This window comes from Orbicella franksi, chromosome 1 (assembly GCF_964199315.1).
Source record: "Orbicella franksi chromosome 1, jaOrbFran1.1, whole genome shotgun sequence".
NCBI lineage: Eukaryota > Metazoa > Cnidaria > Anthozoa > Scleractinia > Merulinidae > Orbicella > Orbicella franksi.
In genome coordinates this window covers 16,616,582-16,639,849 of record NC_138145.1, presented here as the reverse complement: position 1 = coordinate 16,639,849, position 23,268 = coordinate 16,616,582, and the positions used below count along the sequence as shown (strand labels likewise).

The window sequence follows — 23,268 nt, the reverse complement described above, 5'->3', positions numbered from 1 at the left end:
CTTCTCGTAGTGCGTCGTTCACTATCTTTTGGAAGAGGTCGGCACACAAACACAAACAGTGAAGAATTTGCGACGACTTTCTTGCAGATTTAGATTTGATCCCGACCAAAGTCAGGCCGTTATCCTAAGTCAACGCAAGTGCGCGGGCGAAAATCGTGATTTGGTGCGAAGACCGAGGAATAAAGAGATACGAAACGTGCTATATTTGAGATTCAGCAAGTTTCCAGAACTGTCTCTAAATTGAGAGCACAATATTATTGCATAAAATTATTATTGAAAGTTTCTTCTGCTCTTCGAATTTCTGTTTTTTCCTTTCCTTTTTTTTTTCTGTCTTCTGAGAATGTAAAATCTTCACTTAGCGTCTTGGTAAAATGGTAGATGCAGGAATTAGGCTTCAATAAGTTACGTATATATTGGCCAATATTGCACAGAGCTTTGAAGTGAACTACAATACTTTCAGGAAATAAAATGCTTTACGGAGTCCTTTATATAACGTTGATGACTAAATCCGTCTTTCTCGAAGCCCGTTTCCAAGCAACGGAAAAACGACGCTCTTTCTTCGGTAATCTTCGACCATAGTCGGAGCGTGTCGTAATCACGATACGTCATTTCGCATACAATTCTTCGTGTACGAGCGCGGTATAAAATTTTAATTTGCTGCTGTCTTTGACGTTGTCGCTTTTTTCCACCATCTTGGCTTTGAGATTTCATCCAAACCATCCCAAGTAATCTTTCAAGTACAAAGCCTCAGGCTGATTTGAAGTTAGAAAGGAAAACCTCAAGAAAACCTCCATTACATTTTCTACTGGAAGGTAACTGTTAGAACGAGGAATAACTCCGTCAAACGTCAACCAGTCTTGTCGCCCTTCCGCCATATTGAGTTTGCACGAAGAATTTTGACGTCGAAGGAATTTGCAAGTTTGGGGCATTTTTCACCGCTTCTTATCTTCATGACTACCTATCCAGAATGTCCGACAGGTTTGGGCTTAAAGTAAAGGAAAATGCGGGGAAGACGAAATATTCTTCACTCAACTTAAACCAGACGTACAAAGGAACTAAGGTTGAAACCAAGACATCTTCAGGTCTGTATCTTTACTATAATTGTAGGTTGAATTCCCTGATTCCAACGAGTTTACATCCTTTGGAATTAGGAATACATTCATACGTTCAACGGCGTCTTGGAGCCATTTCTACTTTTCTTTAGTTGTAAATGTGAGTCTTTCAAACGCGGCTTCCGGTATCGTGGACGCTGCGACTTACACTCGTGTTGTGTAATAAGAATGGTACATGAAAACTATAATTTTGGTTTTTCCTAAGTCAGACGTTATTGAATTGTAGGAACTGCTCGCCATGGGCTACAGAGCCTTGGAAAAGTCGGTGCAAGTCGTCGAATCCCTCCGCCTGCAAATCTTCCGTCTTTGAAGAGCGAAAACTCCGGCAACGATCCTACAGTTTCTTTAGTTCCTAGTGGTGGTGGAGGATGGGGCAGTGCGAAGGAGAAACCTTCGGAAACTCCTCCAGCAACTACTTCTCAAACAGTAGCTCCAAGTTCTACGCCATCGCAAACAAATGCGCCTACTTCTCAGCAGCCGCTATTGCAGCCGCAGCGGCCTATAGCGCCGCCATCTCATCCACAGCATGTACAACAACCTCAACCACAATCGCAAAACTCGGGGCAGACACAAACACAACCGGCCAAACAACAGCAAGAATCTCAAGGAAAAACATGGGGCAGTGTATCATCAAACGAGGGTGGTGGTCAAGGTAAGAAATGACAAAATTTAAGTTTTAGTTTCTAAGCGAATAATTTGTTTTGTTTGACGAAGGAGTATATGCAGTTTGACAATTAACATATCGTTTCTGGCGTATAATAAATTCAGTGATAACTCATGACAAGGAAGTTTTATCTTCACCAGTATTAAAATTATTGGCTTGTCGATGTCTACGCTATATGTATTTGCCTTTCATGAGATTATTGCTCCTGTGCTCCTGAATGATGGCATCTATGTCGCTCCAATATTATGAAGTATTAATGACTACTTAAAGCTTTTGTTTCATTTTCACTCTTGTTAACGAAAATCCTGGGGTGGTTGGTTTGCTGGAGATTTTCTGTTTTCTACCAAATTCAAAAGCATTTTTTTTCATGCTCTTAAAATATTTATGTGCCCAGTAATTCAGTTTATTTGTAGTCGTAGAAAGTGTGATTCTGTGCACAATGTTATGTACTGTTGGGTGGTTTGCAGCACCTGTTGCAGAATAGTTATGTAACGCCTTGTATGGTATACATTGGTTACTTGAAATCGAGTTGCAAGTGGTATATTCGTACTGTAAAATTGCAAAAGTAACAACTTTTGTTACTTTTGCATTTAAGGTGGCTCCCTATAGTTTTGCAATCACATGCGCTGAGGATGAAAACTCAAGTAATCTGCATGTGCTGGAAGGAAAATGACAGTGCTTTTTGATATTATATGACGTCAACATGAGCTCAAAAAGTACAACTGACAGTGAGTTTTCTTGTGTTCCCTTGGCTGAAATTCTGTAAAATTTGGCAGACTGGTAGTAAATATTTTACTTGAACTAGAGCTCGTTCTACAGGGAAATCTGTAGGAGCAGTTTTTTCACAGTGGTAAAAGTCAAATTTGCAAACTTGAAAAAACTGCCTGTTCAAACCCTGCTTTTTTCGTGTTTAAAATTCGTTCCTGCAATGTGCTATGTGCTGTGAGAATTTTGGAGGATTTCACTGAAGGAAATTCAAGAAAATCAGAAAGCCATAATAAAAGTAAAGAACACGTTTGCTTTGGGTATTTGTAATTCAAGACTTAAACCCAAAATTTTAACAGATGATAGTAAAACACTATTTAATCATTGTCTGTCACATGTAATAAGTTTGAGAGGACTGGGTGAAAAAACAAATGGAAAAACAGCATTCAAGACATAACACTTGCGTGCAGAATGCCATAAATGATTACCCTATGGAGCAACCCTAAGAAACCTTTCCTATTACTACTATCAGAGGCTCACTATTTTGGGGAGCCAAGATTTGTATAATATATGGAGCTTTTGCATCATAATGAAATAATATGTTCTTTGTAAAGCTTTGCAGAAGGTATGTGTAGCCTTTTTCAGGAGCCATAATCCCTGATTATCATTCCTGTATCTGTGTGTTACGTACATGTGGGAAAAGGGTAGCATTTAGAGTTAATGGGATCCTTGATGAGAGCAAAAATTAGTGTTTGGCATGTGAAAATTTCTGGAAAGACAAGCTTGATCTGTGAATTTACAAGCAGTTATTCTGTTAAAAGTGTATGTAACACATGAAGATGTCTGAATTTGGTTGTTTTTGTGTGAAACTGGATCAAAGAGGATGAAACAGGCTGATATAAAGTCTGTAGAAAAAAGGAAATATAAGAATGATAATTCAGTGGTTATTATTAGTCACTATATAATAGAATGTTGAAAAACATTCAGCACACTCAAAAAACTCAGAACTAAACTTATTTTGATAATTGCAACTGAAGGAGTGTTTTTTGGCAAAAGAGAGAACATTTCCTCTCTTCTCTATCAAGATAGAAGCACTTGCCTTCGGATTGTATTCCCACAGCATTTCTCAGTCCCTAAATTTCGTCCAGGACAGTAACGTTGGGGTGGGTGGTGAGGATCCTGAATCACAGTCCTGTTTTCTATCAGATCATGAATCATGTAATGTGATGCCGACTATTTCATGAATCACTTTTAGTTTCCATTGCTGCAGAAAATAACTTTTAGCTCTGGGTTGTCAACTAGCTGGCTGGCGGTGAAAATCATCATTTACGTTTACTTCACAATCTTGTTATTTACCTGATTCTTTAGAAACAAGGCAAAATCAGCTGGTTGCTTGAACAATAACCCCATGTACTTTAAAATTTTGTGACAACCATGGCATCTGTTCAGTTGATATGCATAGTATGTAGTTTGAAGGGAATCTTGGCTGAAAAGCAGTTCAAGTTCCAAAGTATACCCACTGGTCCCGTTTAACTGATTCTGGAATTTTTAGTTGATATGTCTGTAAGTGGTTTGAATACAAAGTGTTTGGGGTGTCACCACGTTTACTTTATGGTAATTTATGATGTCACTGCTTGGTCAGAGATCTCAGTATAGAGTCCACAGAAGATTTCTTGTTGAAACTGAACATAATTGTCTGGAATGTGAATTATAAAATGATCAGAAGCACTTTTATATCTCTAGATTCAGTGTGTTTTAAAAAGTCCCACTGCATAATGATGTCATAATTTCCCATCAAGCTTTGAAAAAATAAACATGGCAGTATGCAGGAAATTTGAAATCCAAGAAATAGCTAAAAAGAAAAGCCTAGCGTTCAAAATAGGCAAAGAATTATCAAGTTCAAATCACTGAAACAATAATATTTAACACAAACACCATCTTGTGATTTGGAACAAAACTGTTTTTGTAGCCAATATTCCCTTTAATAGTCTAGGACCATGGCAATGTTTTGATGAACACATAGGGCAAGAAAGTCCTGAAAATGCACAAGTTTAATCCAAAATCAGTCTATGGTTCATGACTTGGCTGTTTGAAGTAGCACTGATGCAAGTCAGATTGTTGGGGTCAAAATTTAGGCAGTAACAAATTTGATCAAAATTTACGAAAGTCACATGTCCAGGATAGAACGCTAATGGGCTACTGAGATGCATGCTTTTTTAGTTATTTTTTTGTAAATACTACCTCTTAGTGGGCACGTCGGGTATGTTATGGACCAGTCAGTGGATGAGTGAGTGAGTGAGTGAGTGAGAGATGTATGTATGTCACACCAATCAGATTGGATGTACTATAAACAGCCAATCAAATCTCTTGTTGTAAAGGTAAATGGTATGTGAGAAGATTTGATCCCGATAGAGTTCAGAACGGCCATATTTTATTTTTTTATAAAAGAGGAGGAAGTATTCATATATTGGGTGTACTTCGACATTTTCTCTGGGTTAGGCTGAGGATTTTAGTTATAAACGAGATGAGCCTTGAGGTCTGAAACAGTTCATGAGTTAGTAGTATGCAAATGCAGCAAGATATTTTCATTTTTAGTTATAAAGGTAACTTGATTCTTTTGTTTTTCACAAGGAGTAAATTCAATTGAATTAGAGGTCACGAATCATTGCTTCTTTTGAGATTTGAAACAGTTCAAACGTTTACAATAGTAGGTGCAGGTAACGATTGTTTTGTTCTTGTTGCATGCAAATATAACAAGATATTTTTATTTTTTAGTTACAAAGGGTAATTTGACACTCTTGTTTTTCACAAGGGAGTAAATTCAATTAGAGCTGACGAATCATCACCACTCTTTCCCTCGAGATGTTTGCTATCTTTAGTTACAAATGGTAACTTAACACTTTTGTTTTTTGTATGGGAGTAAATTCAATTACAGCTGACAAGTTATCGGCTATTGTTTCCAGGATATTAAACAAAAAAGAAGCTTTCATTTCTGGACGGTTTTTTACGTCTCTGCAGTAGCAGTTTAATAGTTTTATTTGATGACATTCATTTCAGTCCGATATTTTTAAAGGTAAAAAGTATGAAAACTGCTCAGATGTTCTTTGAAGACTGCGTGTCACCAAGTTAAAGTGCAATTTAATTAAGTCAGACTTTCAACGTGTCAGAGAGGTTTTTTCCCTTTCTTTCTATTTTCAGTGAAGTAGTGTTGTGTTGTGTTGTGTAAAAAGGGTAAACTTACGACTCATGGAAAATGTGCAAAGGTCTCTTAATTAACTTGAGTATTTTTGAGCAAAAATTCCTCTTGGGGGTTGGAAGGGCTATGTGATTGGTGAGTGAGGGAGTTATGCATGTGCACATGTCACACCAATCACAGTGTGGGTTGTATCAAACAACAAATCAAATTGCCTGTCAGAAAATAACATGGTAGCTACATTTATTTGGAGACGTGTCAGATTACTGTAGTTTGTTCAGTCAAACATTTTATGGCTTAGTATTTAACATGATCGATGTAACATCGCATGTACATTATAAATTCCCAGTTTCTTTCTTGCTGTACATTGCAACCAAAAAAACTTTTCAAATTAACCAAATCCTTACTGTTAAAAGCTGCATGAATGTTCCTATCTGCGGCACTTCACAGAGAAGAAAATAACTCTTGCATGCCTCTTGTGCCTATGTTTATGAAAAGCTTCACATAGTGTCATTTTCATGTTACTTCATATTTGACAGAATTATGAGTGCTGTGGTGACTTTTTAGGAATCAGGTCATTTATCATAAGGTGTATGCGTAAATTTAGTATGCAATCATGGACATCTCACAACAGTCAGTGAGGGCACATGAAGTTTTTGCCGAAACATGTCAACTCTTATCTGTTTTCTTATTGGATCTGGTTTACCATTGTTACATGTACACTGTCCATTAGTAACTGATAACTTTTTAACTTATTTCTGTAGGGAAGTCCTACTCTCACCAGGAGATGCCATATTTCAATCGGGAATTCCCAGTGTTGGGTGGTGGAAACTCTGTGGAAAGGTTGCCACCACACATGGAAGGAAAGGATCCCCCTCCCACACAGCATGGTCAGAGACCTATGATGCGCAACATGCGTAAGTTGGCATGGCTCCACCTATTGTTTTGTACCAAGAAAATACATACTGTACTTTTAGAGCGGTTTTCAATGAACGAGTTGCCAGTAATCAGATACCTGTGTTTGCGCGAAGAACTCTGGGATCGTCAGGGAGCAAACATTGTTAGTCGCTAGAAGGAAATGTATAGCAAAAAGTTGTTTTGAGGTACAAGAAAACGATTTTTGAGAGAGATCAGCGCTTTTTCGCCGTTGTTTTTATCACAAATGGATTTGGGCAATGTTGATACGTGGAATATGTAAGTTTTTGTTTGAATAACCCTGAAATATGTGACAAAATTTACCAATAAACTCTGTTGCTTTTGTGAGGTTTATTGTGAAATTTACATCGCGTTATGGTCGGAAAATATTACCAAATTAACTAGGTCTAAATCGAGAGGAAATAACCCAGTAAAGCCTTTTAAGTTGTGTGCGGGCTACTTTTGGCTTATTTGAAAGCTCAGTCATACAAATAATACTGGAAATAAGCCTGGTGGCGATCATTGCACTGTCTGGGGTTGATTTAATGACAAATGAGTCCGTGCGACTCTTGCTGTGTGGCTACTGTGTTGCTCAAAGCCTTTGTTTTGCTTTTACAAGTACGTATTTCAGTGATTTTCCTTTTCTATAACAGATCACAGGTGGCTCCTTGAATATATCTCTGAGTGTTTGTATTTAAAAGTGCCATTTGTACGTGATTATGCTTTCCAAAGTTTGGTATTGACGGTTGAGTGAAATTGCCCGACACAAAGGGTAGTACAATGTAGTTCCTTCTGCAATTTTCGATTTCTGTTTTGGAGCTACTTTTCTGTCTTTATATTTAACTTCTTGGAGGGTCTTTTTGACCATTTGCTCCAGGTAGCCTCAGGGTAGTAGATCAGGCATGTATTGAAATTTTCAATATCCTCTTCAATGTATTTCACAATAAACCTCCCGCAAGCAAAAGGGAGTTTATCGGTAAATTTTATTACTTGTTTCATGGTTATTCAAACAAAAACTTACATTTTCTATGTATCAACATTGCCAAAATCCATTTGCAATAAAACAACGGCAAAAAAGTGTTGATCTCTCCCCAAAACCATGTTTTTGGGTGTCGAAATGACTTTTCGCCATACATTTCCTTCTGGCGACTTGCAATGTTTGCCCCCTGGCGATCCCCTGGCGATCCCCTGGCGCAAACACAGGTATCTGGCTACTGGCAACTCATTCATTGAGTGTCATAAAACCAAAACCAAACCAATTACTTACCAATTAGACTACTCACCCAATCTCAAACCGTAGTAATTCCAAACCAAATTAATTGCCTGGTTACTTTTGACACAATTGAAAACTGCTCTAAGGAATAACTATCTGAGTGAATTTACTCAAGATAACTAAGGTTTGGTACTAGGTGTTTTTGTTTTCTGATGGCAGTACGTGATATACCTTGGTGCAAAAGTTATTTTCAGTGTCAGAGATTTAATTTTGAAACCATTTGGCATTTGGCTGAGTGACCTCAGAATGCTCTCCTGGATTAGTTTACACAACCACAGATGGCCAACTTGGCCATGCAGTGATAAATTTCTCTGGTGTTTCTCTTTTGTTGCCTAGACCTCTGCCAAGAACAATGGCTTGTTATTGGAGAAGTGTGATAAGCTATAATAAGAGAACCTACTTGGAACCTGCACTGAGCAGAGTTGGATCATAAGATAGCCGTACAGTGAAACCTGTATTAAGCGTACCCCATATTAAGCGGACACCCTCTATTAAGTGGACACCAGCTTGAGTCCCTAAATATTCTTCCCACATTTACTGTAAAATACACCTGCGTTCAGCGGACACCTCTATTAAGCGGACGCGGACACCAATATTAAGCCATTTTGTAGCACAAAACCTGCAATGAACATACACTTCAAGGGCTTTTTACTTATAAGAACTCAGCCCAGACACCTTTAATATTGTTTATCCATGTCGTTTTAAACCTATCTAAATTATTCCAGATTGATGCAGTGACAGACTGGACATAGTGCTATGAGCAGTCTTTGACCTTACACTGTGTTACACTGTGTTACAAAAGGGTTAATAATTAACTAGTATTACTGAACCTGTCTAGAGCAGACACCCTGTATTAAGCGGACACTATTGAGGGTCCTAAGGGTGTCCGCTTAATACAGGTTTCACTGTTGGAACCCAGGGATGTCACTAAGTGCTGGCTGCTGGCAAAATTCGTTTGGTGAGAAAGAGGTGACCGCTAGCTGGATTTTGGTGCGCGACACATGTTGAAGGACAACGAGCGGTTTTTAGGTTATGCACGTACAATCATATGATATCTGAACCATATTGAGCCATCTAAATAAAAACTTTTGGATGAATTCTTGACTTCCTTGAGTATTGATGCCACTATAACAATTAAAGTAATTGATATAAAATCTTAAAGATGTGTACATTCAATAAAATCTGCTACATCTTGTACCTGTAAGTATTGAATGCCCGCCTTTTTTTACTTTAGACGAGCCTGCCTGGATGGAACGCAGTGGCCCAGGTAATGATCTTGTACCTTTCTAGTGTCAGAACTTCTGATGTCTTCAACACTTCTTGAAGTAACATTTATTTTGACCTTTCATCACATAGCCTTTAATTCTAGTCATTTGTTTTATTACAAAAGAGAGCTCAGTAAGTAGAAGCAGTGCAATGATTGTAATCTTACTGATTTCCCATATGTCAAGGACACATGCACAAGGAAAGTCATGTAGTAATGCTCCTAAATGTAATTTGGGTTTGTCCCTAAATCTTAGTAAGAGAGACAGTAAATGTTAAAAATAGGTGAAAACAGTATTATTTTGTATGCCAGGTCCCTCACCTTCAGATTATGGGCCTGGAAGAGAAAGAACAGATGTTTACAATGGGGGACCAGGACCTGGATATGGGGGAGGACATCAATATAGGAGGCCTCCAGATTATCAGGTTTGAATTTTTTTATTTTGCAGACCTATTTGGAAGTTTTCATGTCCTTCAGGTGTGCCACTATGACATCAAGTTGCTGTTTGGTGTTACCACTGCCCCCTCCCAGATCTCTGGTTACAAAAACAAGCATGTAATATTTTAAGTCACCTAGAAAAGAGTAACAGCACTGACATCCATTCCAGGTCTACTAGGCTGCTTTATGTAGACCCTATGCCCTTTACTCAAGTTTGTTCATGACTAAACAACCCTATCTTTGATAGCTCACAAAAGATCACATTTTTTAAAAACAGTTTCAACCAGAAATTTTGTGACATTCACACATTCATCTAGCTCAGAAATGTTTTTTTCAGTGATTAACAACTGCATCGCAAAATGGAGGCTGGGTGCCTGTGATATCCAGGAGCTTCCACTATTGGCAGCCAGCTCCTAGATGGAGACTGCTCCCATGGCTGGCAAATCCTGACAAGCCAGCCATGAGCCCCCACGCAGAAGGGAGAGCAGGCACCCGTCACACTGTGTGAACAGTGGAAAAGAGGGAGGGAAATGGGGGGGAGGGAGGAAGCCTTGAAGATGAGGTCCCATGAACTGCCACGCAAATAACACGCTAGCGCCTGTAACGTTAAACACACTTCAGTCAAAGAGCACATGGGATCTGGCACATGCCCATGTATGAAACGCCGCTGACTCCAGACAACACTGGCGCTCTTTGTTGTTAACTCCGTTAAATTGCATTTAACTGCATTTATAGGTCCTTCAACAGCAGAGAAGAATTTTTAGAAAATTAGATGCAAATTATGTACAATGTTCTTGAACTTGCAACTGGTTTATTAGTGATATGGTTTTATTACTGTTGATACTTTTGATGTGAAAGTTACAACATTTATTGTGAACTTCTTGTAATATATAAATTAGTCCAGTTATGCAATGTAGTTTAGGCTGGCAATGTGGTTAGGTTAGTACAAAGTTTTTATTTTCCCTGGTGATACCTGTACATTGAAGGCATCTCTTATATATATAAGAGATTAACGTTAGAACTGAGACGTTGTAGTACAAGTGTCCAAAGCTTATTGTTATGGTTTCTTTTCTTGGTAGCATGGTACACATGGAAAGAACATTGCTCACAGCTATCCTTCTCATCACCATGGCAATGGACCACAAGGATATGGACCAAGCCGGCATTCTCATGGACATCCTCCAGATCACCACCCAAGGTTTGTAGCAAATTATGTCACTGTAATGTATCTGTGAATATAAAATGATGCTTTCAGTGGTCAGATTACTAACAAGATGTGTATTCCATATTCATATGGGTAAGTGGGTCCAAACGGGGTAAATCCACCATCACCCTTGTTTATGTACATTTGTTGAGTTTGTACATTTAAAAATATTATCAGTAAGCTTGCCTCATATTTGTTAACTGGTTTACAGGTTAAGTTGGTGATTGAAGGAGCCAGATTATTTCTTCTGGTTCGTGCATTTTTATTTAATTATTACTCGCCTCAATGGGGAGAAGGCTGTTACAGGTTCCCCGGCATTTCTATAAGGTTGTGTTGAAGCAAGAATGGACAATGCCAGAAAACATCAATACCTATAACACAAATGACTTTTTTGAATTCTGAAGGCAAGGGGGGTTCTTTGATCTTGAATTCCAAAGGCATGGGATACTTGCAGTTAGAATTCTGAAGGCACTGAGGGGGTGGGTTCAGAAAAGGACAGACAAGAGTGTGTACTCCTGAATGCACTGATGACACTGCTGATGACCAATGAAAGCAGAAAACAAGGCATGCACCGATCAGGCATGTATTTGCATTCATTGACAGAAGAAAACCGATAGAACGTAGGTCATACATCAAGCTCTTTGTTTGCAAGCCACTGCAAAATATGTGCCAGGAATACATATTCATAAAGAAACCGGTCTAATTGCATCTGTTCGAGTGAATGTCATTGGTAATGTCGAAAAATTGTGATTGAAGACAAGGAAGTTTTGGTTGCCAAACATTTAGTCATGAATGCATGCGATCATATCTGTCACAATTTCAAGCCCCGTAGAAAAATCTTTATCATTGGAAGTTGTAGGGATTCAAATTAGGAATTCCACGGGGCAGAAGTAAAAAACAGAAATCCGAAAGAGAGGGGGCAGAGGGGTTAATGATTTCGGAATTTGGAAGGCATGGGGAATAGAGCATTTTGGAAATTCTAAAGGTAAGGGGAGCTTAAAATATGGATGCCATCTATGGTTAGGTATGGATATTTTCTGGAATTGCCCAATCCTGTCAGAATTGTCAAGACATTGCTGCCTCCAAAATGGATACCATCTTTGTTTTAGTTCCCATAAACAAGGTTTGAGGTAGCATAAGATTACAACTGCAGTATATTAATTATTACAGAGGTCCAGGACACAGACCAGGTGGTCCAGGACCTATGCATGCCAGCAAGATTGCAGATATGGGTCGTGGTGAAGGGTATGGCAGGCCAGCAATCCTCAAACCAGAAGATATACAGGCAATGGCAGATAATGATGAAGAGGAGGAAGGCGGGTGGGCTGGTGCTCAGGATGAAGTTGATTACGCTGCAAAGCTGGACTTTGAAGACTTTGATGATGATGAAAAGCCTTCTAGTGAAGCATCTACTAAACCTGAGAGAGAAACTGCAAGTGGTGAACCAGAAACAAGATGGCAAAGCAATGAAGGCAGAACTGTAAGTGATGTCATTTTCCCTTTCACAAAAACAAACCAACAAACAAACAGTTTAGTGTCGCTTATACAATGAAATCTCACATAAATGGTGTCTGATACCATGTTGTAAAGATGGTGATGAATTCAATGAAATAAACCATTACATTTATGCTTGAAGGTAGTATGGGTACATAAACAGGGTTCTCACTAGGCATAGAAGACAATCTTGTAATGTTTAGTACCTCTGACCCCTTGTTAGTAGTGCATCAGTTTTCTGTACAACCTGAAAGATCACTATTTTCATGAACCTAGCACATTCAGGGGCAAAAGTAAAGCCTGTGAAAATGCTTAAGGTCCTTTCCCTCGCAGTTCAAATAAATGATAGAACCTTGTAATCACTTTTCTCTTGTTTGTGACAGGGTAAAGAAATGGGACCACCTCCAGCACGATCAGCCTGGACTGAATCATCAGGGACGCCCCATCCTTATTCTGAAAACAGGCAAGTTCCTCAAGGTCCTGGAGTTAGGCCCTTTGAAAGCAGAGGCTCTCCTCCTGCTCCAGGGTGGCCAATGCCCTACCCTCAACATTTGTCTGTGCAGCAGAGAGGAGGGCAACCAGTTCATCCTCCTACCCCAGTTAGTTCTGATCAAGGGCAATCAGTACCCAAGTCAGAAGAACCAGTTGTGAATGAATGGCAGAAACGCAGAGTAAAGCAGCAAGAGGAAATGCGTGCTGCAGTAGAGAGGGCTAGGAAAAGGCGAGAGGAAGAGGAATTAAGGAGACAAGCAGAGCAGAAGGCAGCTGCAACAGCCAAACTTAAGGAACTAGAATTAAAAAGGGTGAGAAGGGAGAGTGCAAAAGAAGGAGATGATGCTTGGGCAGAAGAACTGGATTCCATTGAAAAAGATATTCGTAGTAAAGACACTTTGAATGAGCAAGGAATGTCAGAAAGTCCTAGTAGAGACTCTGAACTGCAGAACTTAGCAGTGAACCAACAGGATGGTGTCTCAATTCGAAATGAGCTTCCAGAACATGTCAATAGGCAGAGAAATGACAGTGAATCCAGTGATGCTTCTAGATCCAGTGCATCAAGGGGTTCACGACCTCATCACCACCCACCAAGAGACATTCCACCTCGTTTCCAGCAGCAGCAACTTAGGCAGCAACAGCAGCAACAGCAGCAACACTTCCAGCAGCAACAGCATTATCAGCAACAACAACCATATCCACAGCAGTATCCACATCACCAACAGCACCACCAGCAGCAGCAGCAGCTGGCTAGGTCTCCACAACTCAGAGAGTTCCCGGAGGGACTGCCATCAGTTACCAGTCATTATCCAATGGTTGATTCAGGTGGGTGAATAGTCTTGTTTAAGGAATGATTGTACTGATACAGTACACATATCAGGATTACGTCATGGTGCTTTGTGTAATATATCAAACACTCAAGACATTGTTTGACCACATTTCCAAACACCGAGAAGAGAGTTGAAAATATGATATGTCGCGGAGTATTTTTAACGAACTTTGAGGTGTTTGGAAATGTGGTCAAACACTGTCTTGAGTGTTTGATGTATCTTCTCGATCGAAACTAAATCTAAGGAGAAAATGGAGAAATAAAGTTGTAAAAATCTATGGTAATTAAGATCAGATATCCAAACACAGTCACGGTCATGATTTTCGTTTTGTAAACTTGATGAATCATTAATGAGTTTGAGAAGTACATTAATGAGAATGTGGTCGGGCTTCAGCTGGTTAAAGTGTATCTTTCCTAAACGCTTTTTTGCTAGTTTTTTGAAACTCGTCAGTTCTAAGTTCAAGGTTTTATAGTATCTCCTTAAGCAGATTTACAAGCATTCAGAAACAATGTTCGCTAACTGTTTTTATGACTAGTGTTTGCATGGACTGGTGATAAAGATATGTGTTGGTCTTTTAAAACTTCAATTGTAAAAGTTTGAAGTAAATGTAAACGACAGCATGGCAGAAGGAGGTTATGTTATTTTATGTTATTTTCTCAAAATGGGAGGCCATGTATGAGTATTTCCTGTTTTGTTTCAGGTCCTGTTTCACCTTCGCAACCCTTTAAACCTGATCAGCCTGTCAGGAGAATAATGAAACGCTCTGATAGTAGTAGCACAGCTGGAGATGATATAGCAAGTGTCAAGTCGCTTGAAAGTGGCACTGGTGAGCCAAATAGAGAAAGTGAAAAGCGAACACCCCCTGGTCCACCTGATAAGCCTGTCAAGTCAGACAAAACTGAGGAACAAGCAAAAGAGAGTTCTATTGAAACTAGTAGACCAAATGGCAATATAGTGGAGAGGAAGCCAGATGACCAGGACATGCCAGTGTTTGATGAGGTTAAAAGTTTCAGGTCGGGTGATACGAGGCAAAGAAAACAAAGTGACTCTGACAAGCCACGGCTTTCTGAATCTAACAAAGAAAATGTGGCTTCAAAGGAGAGGGTACATGAAAAAAGAGAGAGGAAAGACAGTCCTGATAGTGCATCAAAGCCTGTTCCTGAGAAAAGAGACCAGGCAAGAGACAGACGAGAAGAAAGACGTAGTTCAAAACGAGATACGAGACCGCAGGATAACAGACGCAGTGAAGACTTCAAAGACCTGGGAAAACGAAAGCGTGATGATAATGAAGATGGAGGACAATTGCCTGAGAGAAGGGGAAGATTCGCTGGTCGTGGTGAAACAAAACGTGAACGGTTTTCAGAATCTCATGGTCATGGTAGGGTTAGTTTCCCTGTACGGGGCCATGGCCGTGGTACTGGTGGTAATACTACTAGTTATCGAGGTCGTGGAAGAGGAGAGAGGGGAGTTAGAGATGGTAGAGATTTCAAGGAAAGCAAACCAACCAGAGCACGAGAACCAAGACCTTCACCACCTGTGAAAACTGTTAAGGATGAACCGAAAGAGAAAGAAGAGGACAAGGAAATTGTAGTGGCAAAGGAGAACACCAATACTGTTCCTAATGAGAATGCTAAGAAAGTTCATGACGTTGCTATCACCGTTAAGCATGAAAAGGTTTTAGAAAGTAGTTCTTCACAAGCTGAAAAAGATGTCAAGGAGCCCATAAAGAGAGAAGAAAAGCCTCTTGCTGAGGAAAAGAAGGACCAAGAGAATTCTTTGGTGCATGGAAGCAAAGTTGGGGAAGATAAAGACTTGTCTTCAAAAGTACCTGACAAGGATGCTGAAAAATCAAAAGGAGAAGATGATGCAAGAAAGAAAACGGAAAGCTGTAGAGAAGCTAGTGATACGAAACCAAAGGGACGTGGTGGCTTTGGAAAGCCTGGTCAATATTCACATGATTCTAGAAGTGGAGGCAATCAGGACAAACGACCTGGAGGCAGGAAGTTCACTGATAAGAGGCGAACACCTCAGGAGAGTGGCAGAGATCGTGATTGGGACTATGATGAAAAGCGCCCTGCACGAAATTATAACAGAGACCAAACAAACCAAAGATCCACAGGACGGGATAGAGGTGGGCGGGAAAAGGAACAGAAATCCCACCAGTTTCAACACGATGACAGGGACTCTGGAAACAGGCGTTCCTTTCAGGATGACAGGACGAAAAGGAACAGTGTAAAGGATAATGATCAGCAACATTTAAGGCAGAGGGATGAGAGGAACCAAAGAGGTGGTTACCGTTCATCCCGTGGCCGCTTTGGCAAGCCACCTGTACGGACAGGGATGCGTGGAGGCAGATCAAATCAGCCTGTAGGAAGCGGACGATTTGGAAATAACTACAGACGTTCAAAATCAACAGATGAAGAACTTTCAGATGATTATGACAGTGACACAAGCAGTTACACAACTGCTACCTCTGCATCTGAAGAAAGAAGGGATGAGAAGTCCAGTGATGTAGAAAAAGAGAATGATACAAAGAGAGGAAAGGAGAGTGGCACGGCTATTGATAAATCGAGACCTAGTTTACGTTCTGCAAGATCTCCTATTCGTGGAAAGGTGTCAACACGTGCTGGAGGGCGAGGTACTGGTGGGTTTGGTAGAAGTAGGAGAGAAGTGGAACGGCCACCCCGTTTCCAGAAGCAACAGGAAAGGGAACGTGCAAACATGGGTAGAGGCCTTTCTCATGGGTTGCGACCTGGTGAGGGAAGAGAAAGTGGTCCTGGCAGAGGTAGGGGGAGAGGTAGAGGTAGAAGAGAGCAACTTCCAAAAGAATCACCTGAAGGACCAGGTATACCAGTTACAGAGGACTGGGATGAAGAACTTGGTGATACCCAGAAGGAAAGCTCGTCCTTAAGAAGTGATAAGCCAGGAGGTCGACGAGAGTCTGCGCCACGGAGAGGTTTCCCTGCTCCACGCTCCTCGGCAGACAGGACAAGGAAAGACAAGAACAGAGAACCTGGCGGGACACGCAACACATCATCTAGACGAGAGCCTTTTTTAGTGGAAAGGCAGCAGGCAAAGGTTGAAGGTTCCAAATTTGCAAGTGGGGAACCTCGGGCACCTTTGCCTGCTGCTAGAAATGGTTTTAGCAAGGATGGGAACCGGAGATTGGACATGCAAGGACATGTTTACAGTACTGGACTGGATAGTATCAACACTGGGGTTGCTGAGAACAAATTGCCAAGAAAGCAAGAAGCTCCTGTAAGGAAGACTGATATTCAACAGTTTGACTTGCATAACATTGCTGGAGTCATCTGCATTGATGACATGACTGATGATGACTCGGACATCTCTTCAACTCTCAGTGGCTTTGTTGAAGTAACATCTCGTCGAACTCAAAAAGAGAACAAAGACAGGCAGCGCGAAGAAGAAGAAAGAAAGAAAAAGATGGATGAACAAAACAGGCAACGTGGTAATCAAACGGGAAATAAAAAGAATCAATCATCAAAGCCTCCAAGGTTCAGTAAGCAGCATATGCCACAGGCCAACACTCAGAGTAAAGCGCCTGGAATAATTGGAAAAGTGACATCCACTGCTATTTCAGAGGCAGGCATTGGACCTACTATTACAGGATCGAACAGCAATCCGTCCAGTGCAAATTCCACCAAGCGTAACAGCCCAGTTACTGTGGAAAGACCAGTGTCACCTCCGCCACCTCCAGTCTTTAATGCATGGGACAAACCTCTCATTGTTACCCCTGCCAAACCACCAGGTGTGACTCCTGTGGTGACGTCTTCCATTCCTGATCCTCTCGCAGTTGGAAGTGGTAAGCCATCCTCTACACGACCTGTCCAACCGGTGAGTTTAATTGTTTCTTTCCCTGTGTAGTACCTCTTGTTTTGTATACTTGTTTTAAAGGACCAAGGACCTGAGAATACTGTAGATTGTTAGAGGTGTCCCACTTACTGTACCAGACAGTGATGTAGCAAGAGGGTGCTGATTGAGTGTCAGCACTTGTGCTAATCAGTGCTAATCTACCAACCGTAACAAAACACCTCCCTTGAACGAAAATTCAAAAGGAATTTTTTCGTGTTAGTAAGGTTAAACAGGGCTTGCATAACATTGACCGTTGATTGCCTCCAGTGAGTTTAATTTGTACAGGTACGCTGTTTGTAGTTCATTCTGTGGAGAAGCCAGCAGATGATGACTTAACTGGCAATGTTCTGTTTTTGCTCACATCAGGGAACAGTTATCTCTTCTGCTGCCTCTTTGATTGAAGACATAAGTGTAGAAGATGACTATATTGCCATGACGAAGGAAATTGCTTTACTGGCACCTCCAGAGGAACCAGAAGAGAACGAGGAACCCGTACAGATTGTTCCTAAAACGAAACCAAGAGTAGAAAGTAGAGACCAAACTTCGGAGAAAAGTGGAAAGACTAGTGATTCCTCGGAGAAAAGATCACAGCCTAAACCTCACCGTGAAAAGCCACCAAGATTTGACCGAAGTGGCAAGCGAAAAGTTGCTTCAAGCTCAGATGAAACAAAAAGAGAACAGTTAAGTGGTTCCAGGGCAAGAAAGAGCAGCCGTGACAACATGATGTCTCAGAAGCCATCTAAAGGATCAGGGGTAAGAGAGGTCCTCTGTTCTCTGACTCTGCTTGAGTCCAGCACACATACTATCAGAAATGTGAAGTATTAATCAAGTTTAATGTTACCATTTATTTTCTTTCAGGGTACTGCAGTGAAAGGAAAGATGGTCACATCATCCAATAATCAGCAACAGTCAGCTTCAACCGAAGGTGAAATTCCGGATGATAAAGAGGCTTCTAAAGAGGTTCAAGAATCTGAGGAATATGACACTACAGCTGCTGGAGACATGGTAACAAATGCTTTTGATGAAGGAAGTGAAGAAAAAGATGATGTGAAGGAAAGCGAGGTTGGCTGAATGATGTACATGTACACTGTAGACTCGATTTCTTAAGCACTGTTAAATGTTTTGTGTTAGGTACAATTAGCAACGGATTTTCGTTTTGCGTAGAAGGCATTTAACGCACTGGGGTGTAAGTGTGTTAGTATCAGTTGGTAAAGTCCTTGATATCATTTTATTAAGAAAGTGAAAAGGAAACTTTTGGCTCCTTTAATTTTTGTCTAGACATTCACATATGAAGAATCCGACAAGTTCAACTTAAACTTGAACTACTTAATAGCTAGTAACTGTCAGTTTCAGAACGTGAGCAAAACATTTGCACAGTTAACATAACTGTGAACACTCGACAACAACAACGCTCGGCTGTGGTGACCCTTTGGTTAAGTAGAATCGAAGCTATGCTTAAAAGGGCTAGGTCACGCTAATTTGTAGGTAATTTTGTTTAATTTTGTTAGTTATGAGCTCTAAACGTCAGATTGGCAGAGCAAAAGTCGTTCATTTGCAAAATCACGGCCACATAACAACTGAGAATGATTTTCCAGCTCTGTCAATGACATTTTGATATATACTGATATAAATTTGAAAAAAGGTGGCCCGACGTTTTTCAGATTTACCCAAATGCAATCCATTTTAATCCTCTCCAATTTTGTCCATCCATGTCCCTTCTTGGCTTTCCAGTGTTTTATTTGAGATCTTCTATAGTTTTGAGCCCTTTTTTTGATATTTTAAATATTTCTATGACCATTTGATCAGTGCAGATATTGCGTAAAATTGCGTGACCTAGCCCCTTTAATAGGCAGTTGATAATCGATTTTTTTTTTTGTTCAAGGAGCAAGATGTAAAAGATGACTCTGAAAGTGAATCAAGCAGAAAGGACTCCGAACCTGATCTGAACGTGGATTCTGTCGAGAGAAACGATGACACGGACAACCTATTCACTGCAGGAACTCTCTCAGTGGACATTCGCGAAAGACCAACCGCTGACAGACCAGACCGGGAGCCATCTCCAGTATCACCAGCTATTTTTGAAATGACAAAGAAGATGGAAGCATCAAGGAAACTTTGGGAAGGTGGGCTTGGTATTGGACGTGCAAGCAATCCGGTGGCTGCTTGGGAGGAGACCTTGCGCCCATCTGCGAGTGTTAGTTCATCGATTGTGGGTATGTCTGTCGTGGAGTCTACAGAGTCGAGGCTAAGTGATGATCAAGTTACTGTATCTAAATCCCAAAGCGAATTGGAAAACAATTCTGTTAAGGTCGATTCCAAACCTCCTGATGGTATAAACTTTCCCAAGAAAACTGGATCAGGGGAGCAGCAAAATGTTTGTAAAGTGAAGCCCCAACAGCAACAACAGCAGCCAGTTAAACCTCAACAGTCGTCGTCCATTGTTCCTCAACCTACGGAGGAGAACCGTCAAACTGAGTTGAACACTGTCCCATCAAACCAGCCTTTGTTAGCACAGGACCACTTGCTTCATCAGCAAGCAATCCCACGTTATACATTTCCTTTTGTCGGCCAATTTGTGGATTTGCAGCAGAGACAAACGTATTTACAACAACAGCAGCTTCAACAGCTTCAACAAACCAATCAACAGGTTACGCCAACCTTTCCCCTTACCCACGTACAGCAAGTAAACCAGGCGCGGTCGTCATCTTCACCCCTGTCCCAAGCTACTCAAGATGTGTACCAGTCGCCATTCCTGGCTGGTGGTGTCTACTCGGCAGGGAATTTCCAGGGATCTCAACCTTTCGTGTCCATTGCTCTGTTGCCTTCCACAACAACTCAGTCGTTTGTGACCTCTGCAGCAAGGACCCAGACAACATCGTTAATGGGGATTCAGGGTCAGCAGCCAAAGACTGCAAGTGGATCAGTCTTTCCACAGACTGTGAACCCTCAAGGGACACAGGCCATGTACATGCAGTTTGATCCTAAAACATTAAGAGGGGGACCACCACTTTTTAATCCGACCCAGCACCCACAGTCCACTCAGAGACATGTTTTGGGAGCTCAGTCTGGAATCGTGGGAGAGAATGTGCCACGACAGGGTGGTTTTCCAACCGCCCAATCAACACACCAGCCATTCCAAGGTACTTACCCTTTCCAGCAGAAGCAAGGCACGTACGACGTTTCACAAGATGTGCAGATGAAGAAAACATCCGAACAAATTGCAGATTTTAACCGGCAGTCTGAATTGGTGAAACATGTTAATGCCAAGCCTTTTGAACCTCCAAAGAGGTCAACTCCTGGTTCTGCGCCATCCAGCAACACAGCGATTGGTCCTATGGTGTCATCAGCATTTGCCCGAAATCCAAACTTGATGGCTATTCGGCCCAGCGCTCCAGAACTTGGAGGATCATCTCAGAGTCCCCCAGTATCAACATCCCTTATTTCAGGCAGACCAGTGTCCATGTCACCTGTTGACCCAGGTGTTCCCTTTCCTGGTGCTGTTGGAACTTTTCCTAAGCATGCAGCATTAGGTCAGTTTCAAGTGCAACAGCAACCTCAAGGAGTGCAGCCTCAGCAGTTCACTCCGTTTCAGCAGCAGCCAGTGAGTATTCAGCATACTCTTCAGATTAGAGCTCAAGGACAGCAGCAACAGCAAGGTGTAAATCAGTTGCCAGGTGCTGCAGCCACCATTTTACCAAATCCCGCTGTCATGGCCGCAACGATGCCAAGGCAACTTATTCGTGCACCAGGCCTTGGCACAATAGGAGTTGGTGGAACACAACCCAGTGCAACAAGTGCACAGCGATTTCCCGCCCCGATCCAGCGCCCAATGACATCCTTAATGCATGGAGTACCTCAAATGCAAACCCCGCGTGGACCTCATGGGCAAACGGCACCACCACCGCAAATGGTGCCTACAAAACAACAAGTCGTGTCAAACAGACCACCAATGCCGCCTCAATCCTTGCCACACCAGGACCCGATAGCGGCTGCCTTCAAGATAGAACAACATCACAAGATGTTGGAACAGACAAGAATGTTCTTTGCGCAACAGGGACAGCAACAACAGCAGCGGGTCTTGCCAATGAACATTCAAGCTGATCAGCAAGGAAAAGCTGTCATCAGCTTACAAGAAGACAAACCAACCGTGAAAGGACAAGTACCAAGAGAACACCAGAAACCACAAGAGAAGAAAGAAGAAACTAAATCTCACAATATAGAAGCTAATCCAAGAAACAGAAAAACCAGTTCTGAACAACCAAATAAGACGTCAAAGACAACCAAATTAGACTCGAAGCCAGAAGAAAGCAGCAAAGACAAGAACATCGCAATAAAGCAGGATGGTAAAGGCGCTGCTAACAAGAGCAGTAGCCTCGTTCGCATTCAGCCCCTACCTATGTCAGCAAGGAACAGGCCAAACAGGCCCCGTGGCCCTCCACGAATGCCGGGTTCTATGCCTACTAACAAAGCCAAGATCTCTGGACGACCAGAGAAAGAAGCTAAAAATATAGTTCCGGACCAGCCTAGTGAATCTCCAAGCCCCAAGAGTTCAGATCAGGCTAAAACGTCCAATGCGCAAGCCGTACCACCACTAAGTGTCAACAAAAGTTAAAGAAAAACGTTTTTTAATATGCCGATATTTTCGGTTATTTTATTTGTCTGCCCAGCGAGAACTTGCTGTTGTGGTACAAACCACATACTGGGAAAAGTATATTATCGTACAATTGATTATGAAAGTGTTTGTAATCTTAGCAGTTTGAAAGGTCTTCCCTTTGGGAATACTCGCGTAGTCGTTTTCTTCCTAATTGTTGTTCTCATTGCCGCAACACTGTAAATTAGTCCATGGAATGTTTGTACAGAGGCTTGCGATGAGTTAATTTATTATTATTATTATTAGGCTTTCTCGACCTAAAAGAGGTGAGGCATTTCACCCCTGGAAGTTCGAGCATTTTTTGTGATAAGGCTAAGAATAAAACAGATTCAGGAATGTCGTGTTGTTGTTTAACTTGATTGAGGACGTTCTCAGAGAAAGTGGAAACATCTCCTGGAAGAATTATTGCCACATTTTAAATTTTTTACCATTATACACGGTGCAATGTTAAGCGTGGTTAGATTTGGCTTGGATGACGCCTGGTCATTGGTAACCATCCAAATATAGAGCGGTTTTTACTTGAGTAATTCGCACTTGCTGTGATTTGCATTAAAGCGCTTTTATATTGATATTCGAAAGCAATCAGGCAATTACTTTGGTTTTGGTTTAACTAAGGTTTGAGATTGGTAATTGGTAAGTAATTAGTTTGGTTTTGGTTTTACAAAGGACATAGGTAATCCAGTGAACCAATTGAAACTCAAAGCAAAGCAAATATATGTGGCTAACACGAAACGCGGGAAGTGTGCGACCACGACTGGGTTTGGTTTTACTACGGATTGGATAAAATTCAGTGGGGCAAGTTTTTAAAGCTAAACGCATAGCGTAGTAGAGCGGTTTTCTAATGAGTGTTGTGACTGCCTAGAGTGATAACTTTGGTTTTGGTTTAACGAAACTTAGACCGCATTAAAAGGTTGCGAAGGAAATAATTTTGCACTGCGCAACTGGGAAAAAACCGTGCGTTGGCGGCGGTCAATTCTGGTGGCAAACCTTACCAGTGGATTTGAACTGCGCTAAGTTTTCCCAGTTTCTTTAGAATAACCTGTTTACTGCGCCTTTCAATAACATGCGGACTTCAAAATTCAAAGCTCAACCGACAAATACGTTTCTCGCTACTGTCAATCAAATGATCGGCGGCTCCTGGCAGCTTCCGAGTACTGCCG

The 23,268-nt window shown here is 41.2% G+C and overlaps 1 protein-coding gene across 1 annotated transcript; it reads left to right on the top strand.

Moving 5' to 3' along the window:
* Positions 1-668: 668 nt before the first annotated feature.
* Positions 669-22,444, top strand: LOC145493453 (uncharacterized). Its single transcript, XM_081472928.1, has 12 exons — positions 669-1,082; positions 1,339-1,764; positions 6,439-6,591; positions 9,097-9,129; positions 9,439-9,551; positions 10,644-10,762; positions 11,939-12,248; positions 12,646-13,579; positions 14,285-17,439; positions 17,824-18,210; positions 18,316-18,519; positions 19,340-22,444. The coding sequence occupies exons 1-12, from the start codon at positions 968-970 to the stop codon at positions 22,067-22,069; spliced, it is 8,679 nt and encodes a 2,892-aa protein (XP_081329054.1). The 5' UTR covers positions 669-967; the 3' UTR covers positions 22,070-22,444.
* Positions 22,445-23,268: the final 824 nt, after the last annotated feature.

Coding starts and splice junctions, on each gene's coding strand:
- LOC145493453 (XM_081472928.1), top strand. CDS start 968: ATGTCCGACAGGTTTGGGCTTAAAGTAAAGGAAAATGCGGGGAAGACG. Junction 9,130..9,438: donor GATGGAACGCAGTGGCCCAG/GTAATGATCTTG, acceptor TTTGTATGCCAG/GTCCCTCACCTTCAGATTAT. Junction 17,440..17,823: donor CTACACGACCTGTCCAACCG/GTGAGTTTAATT, acceptor TGCTCACATCAG/GGAACAGTTATCTCTTCTGC.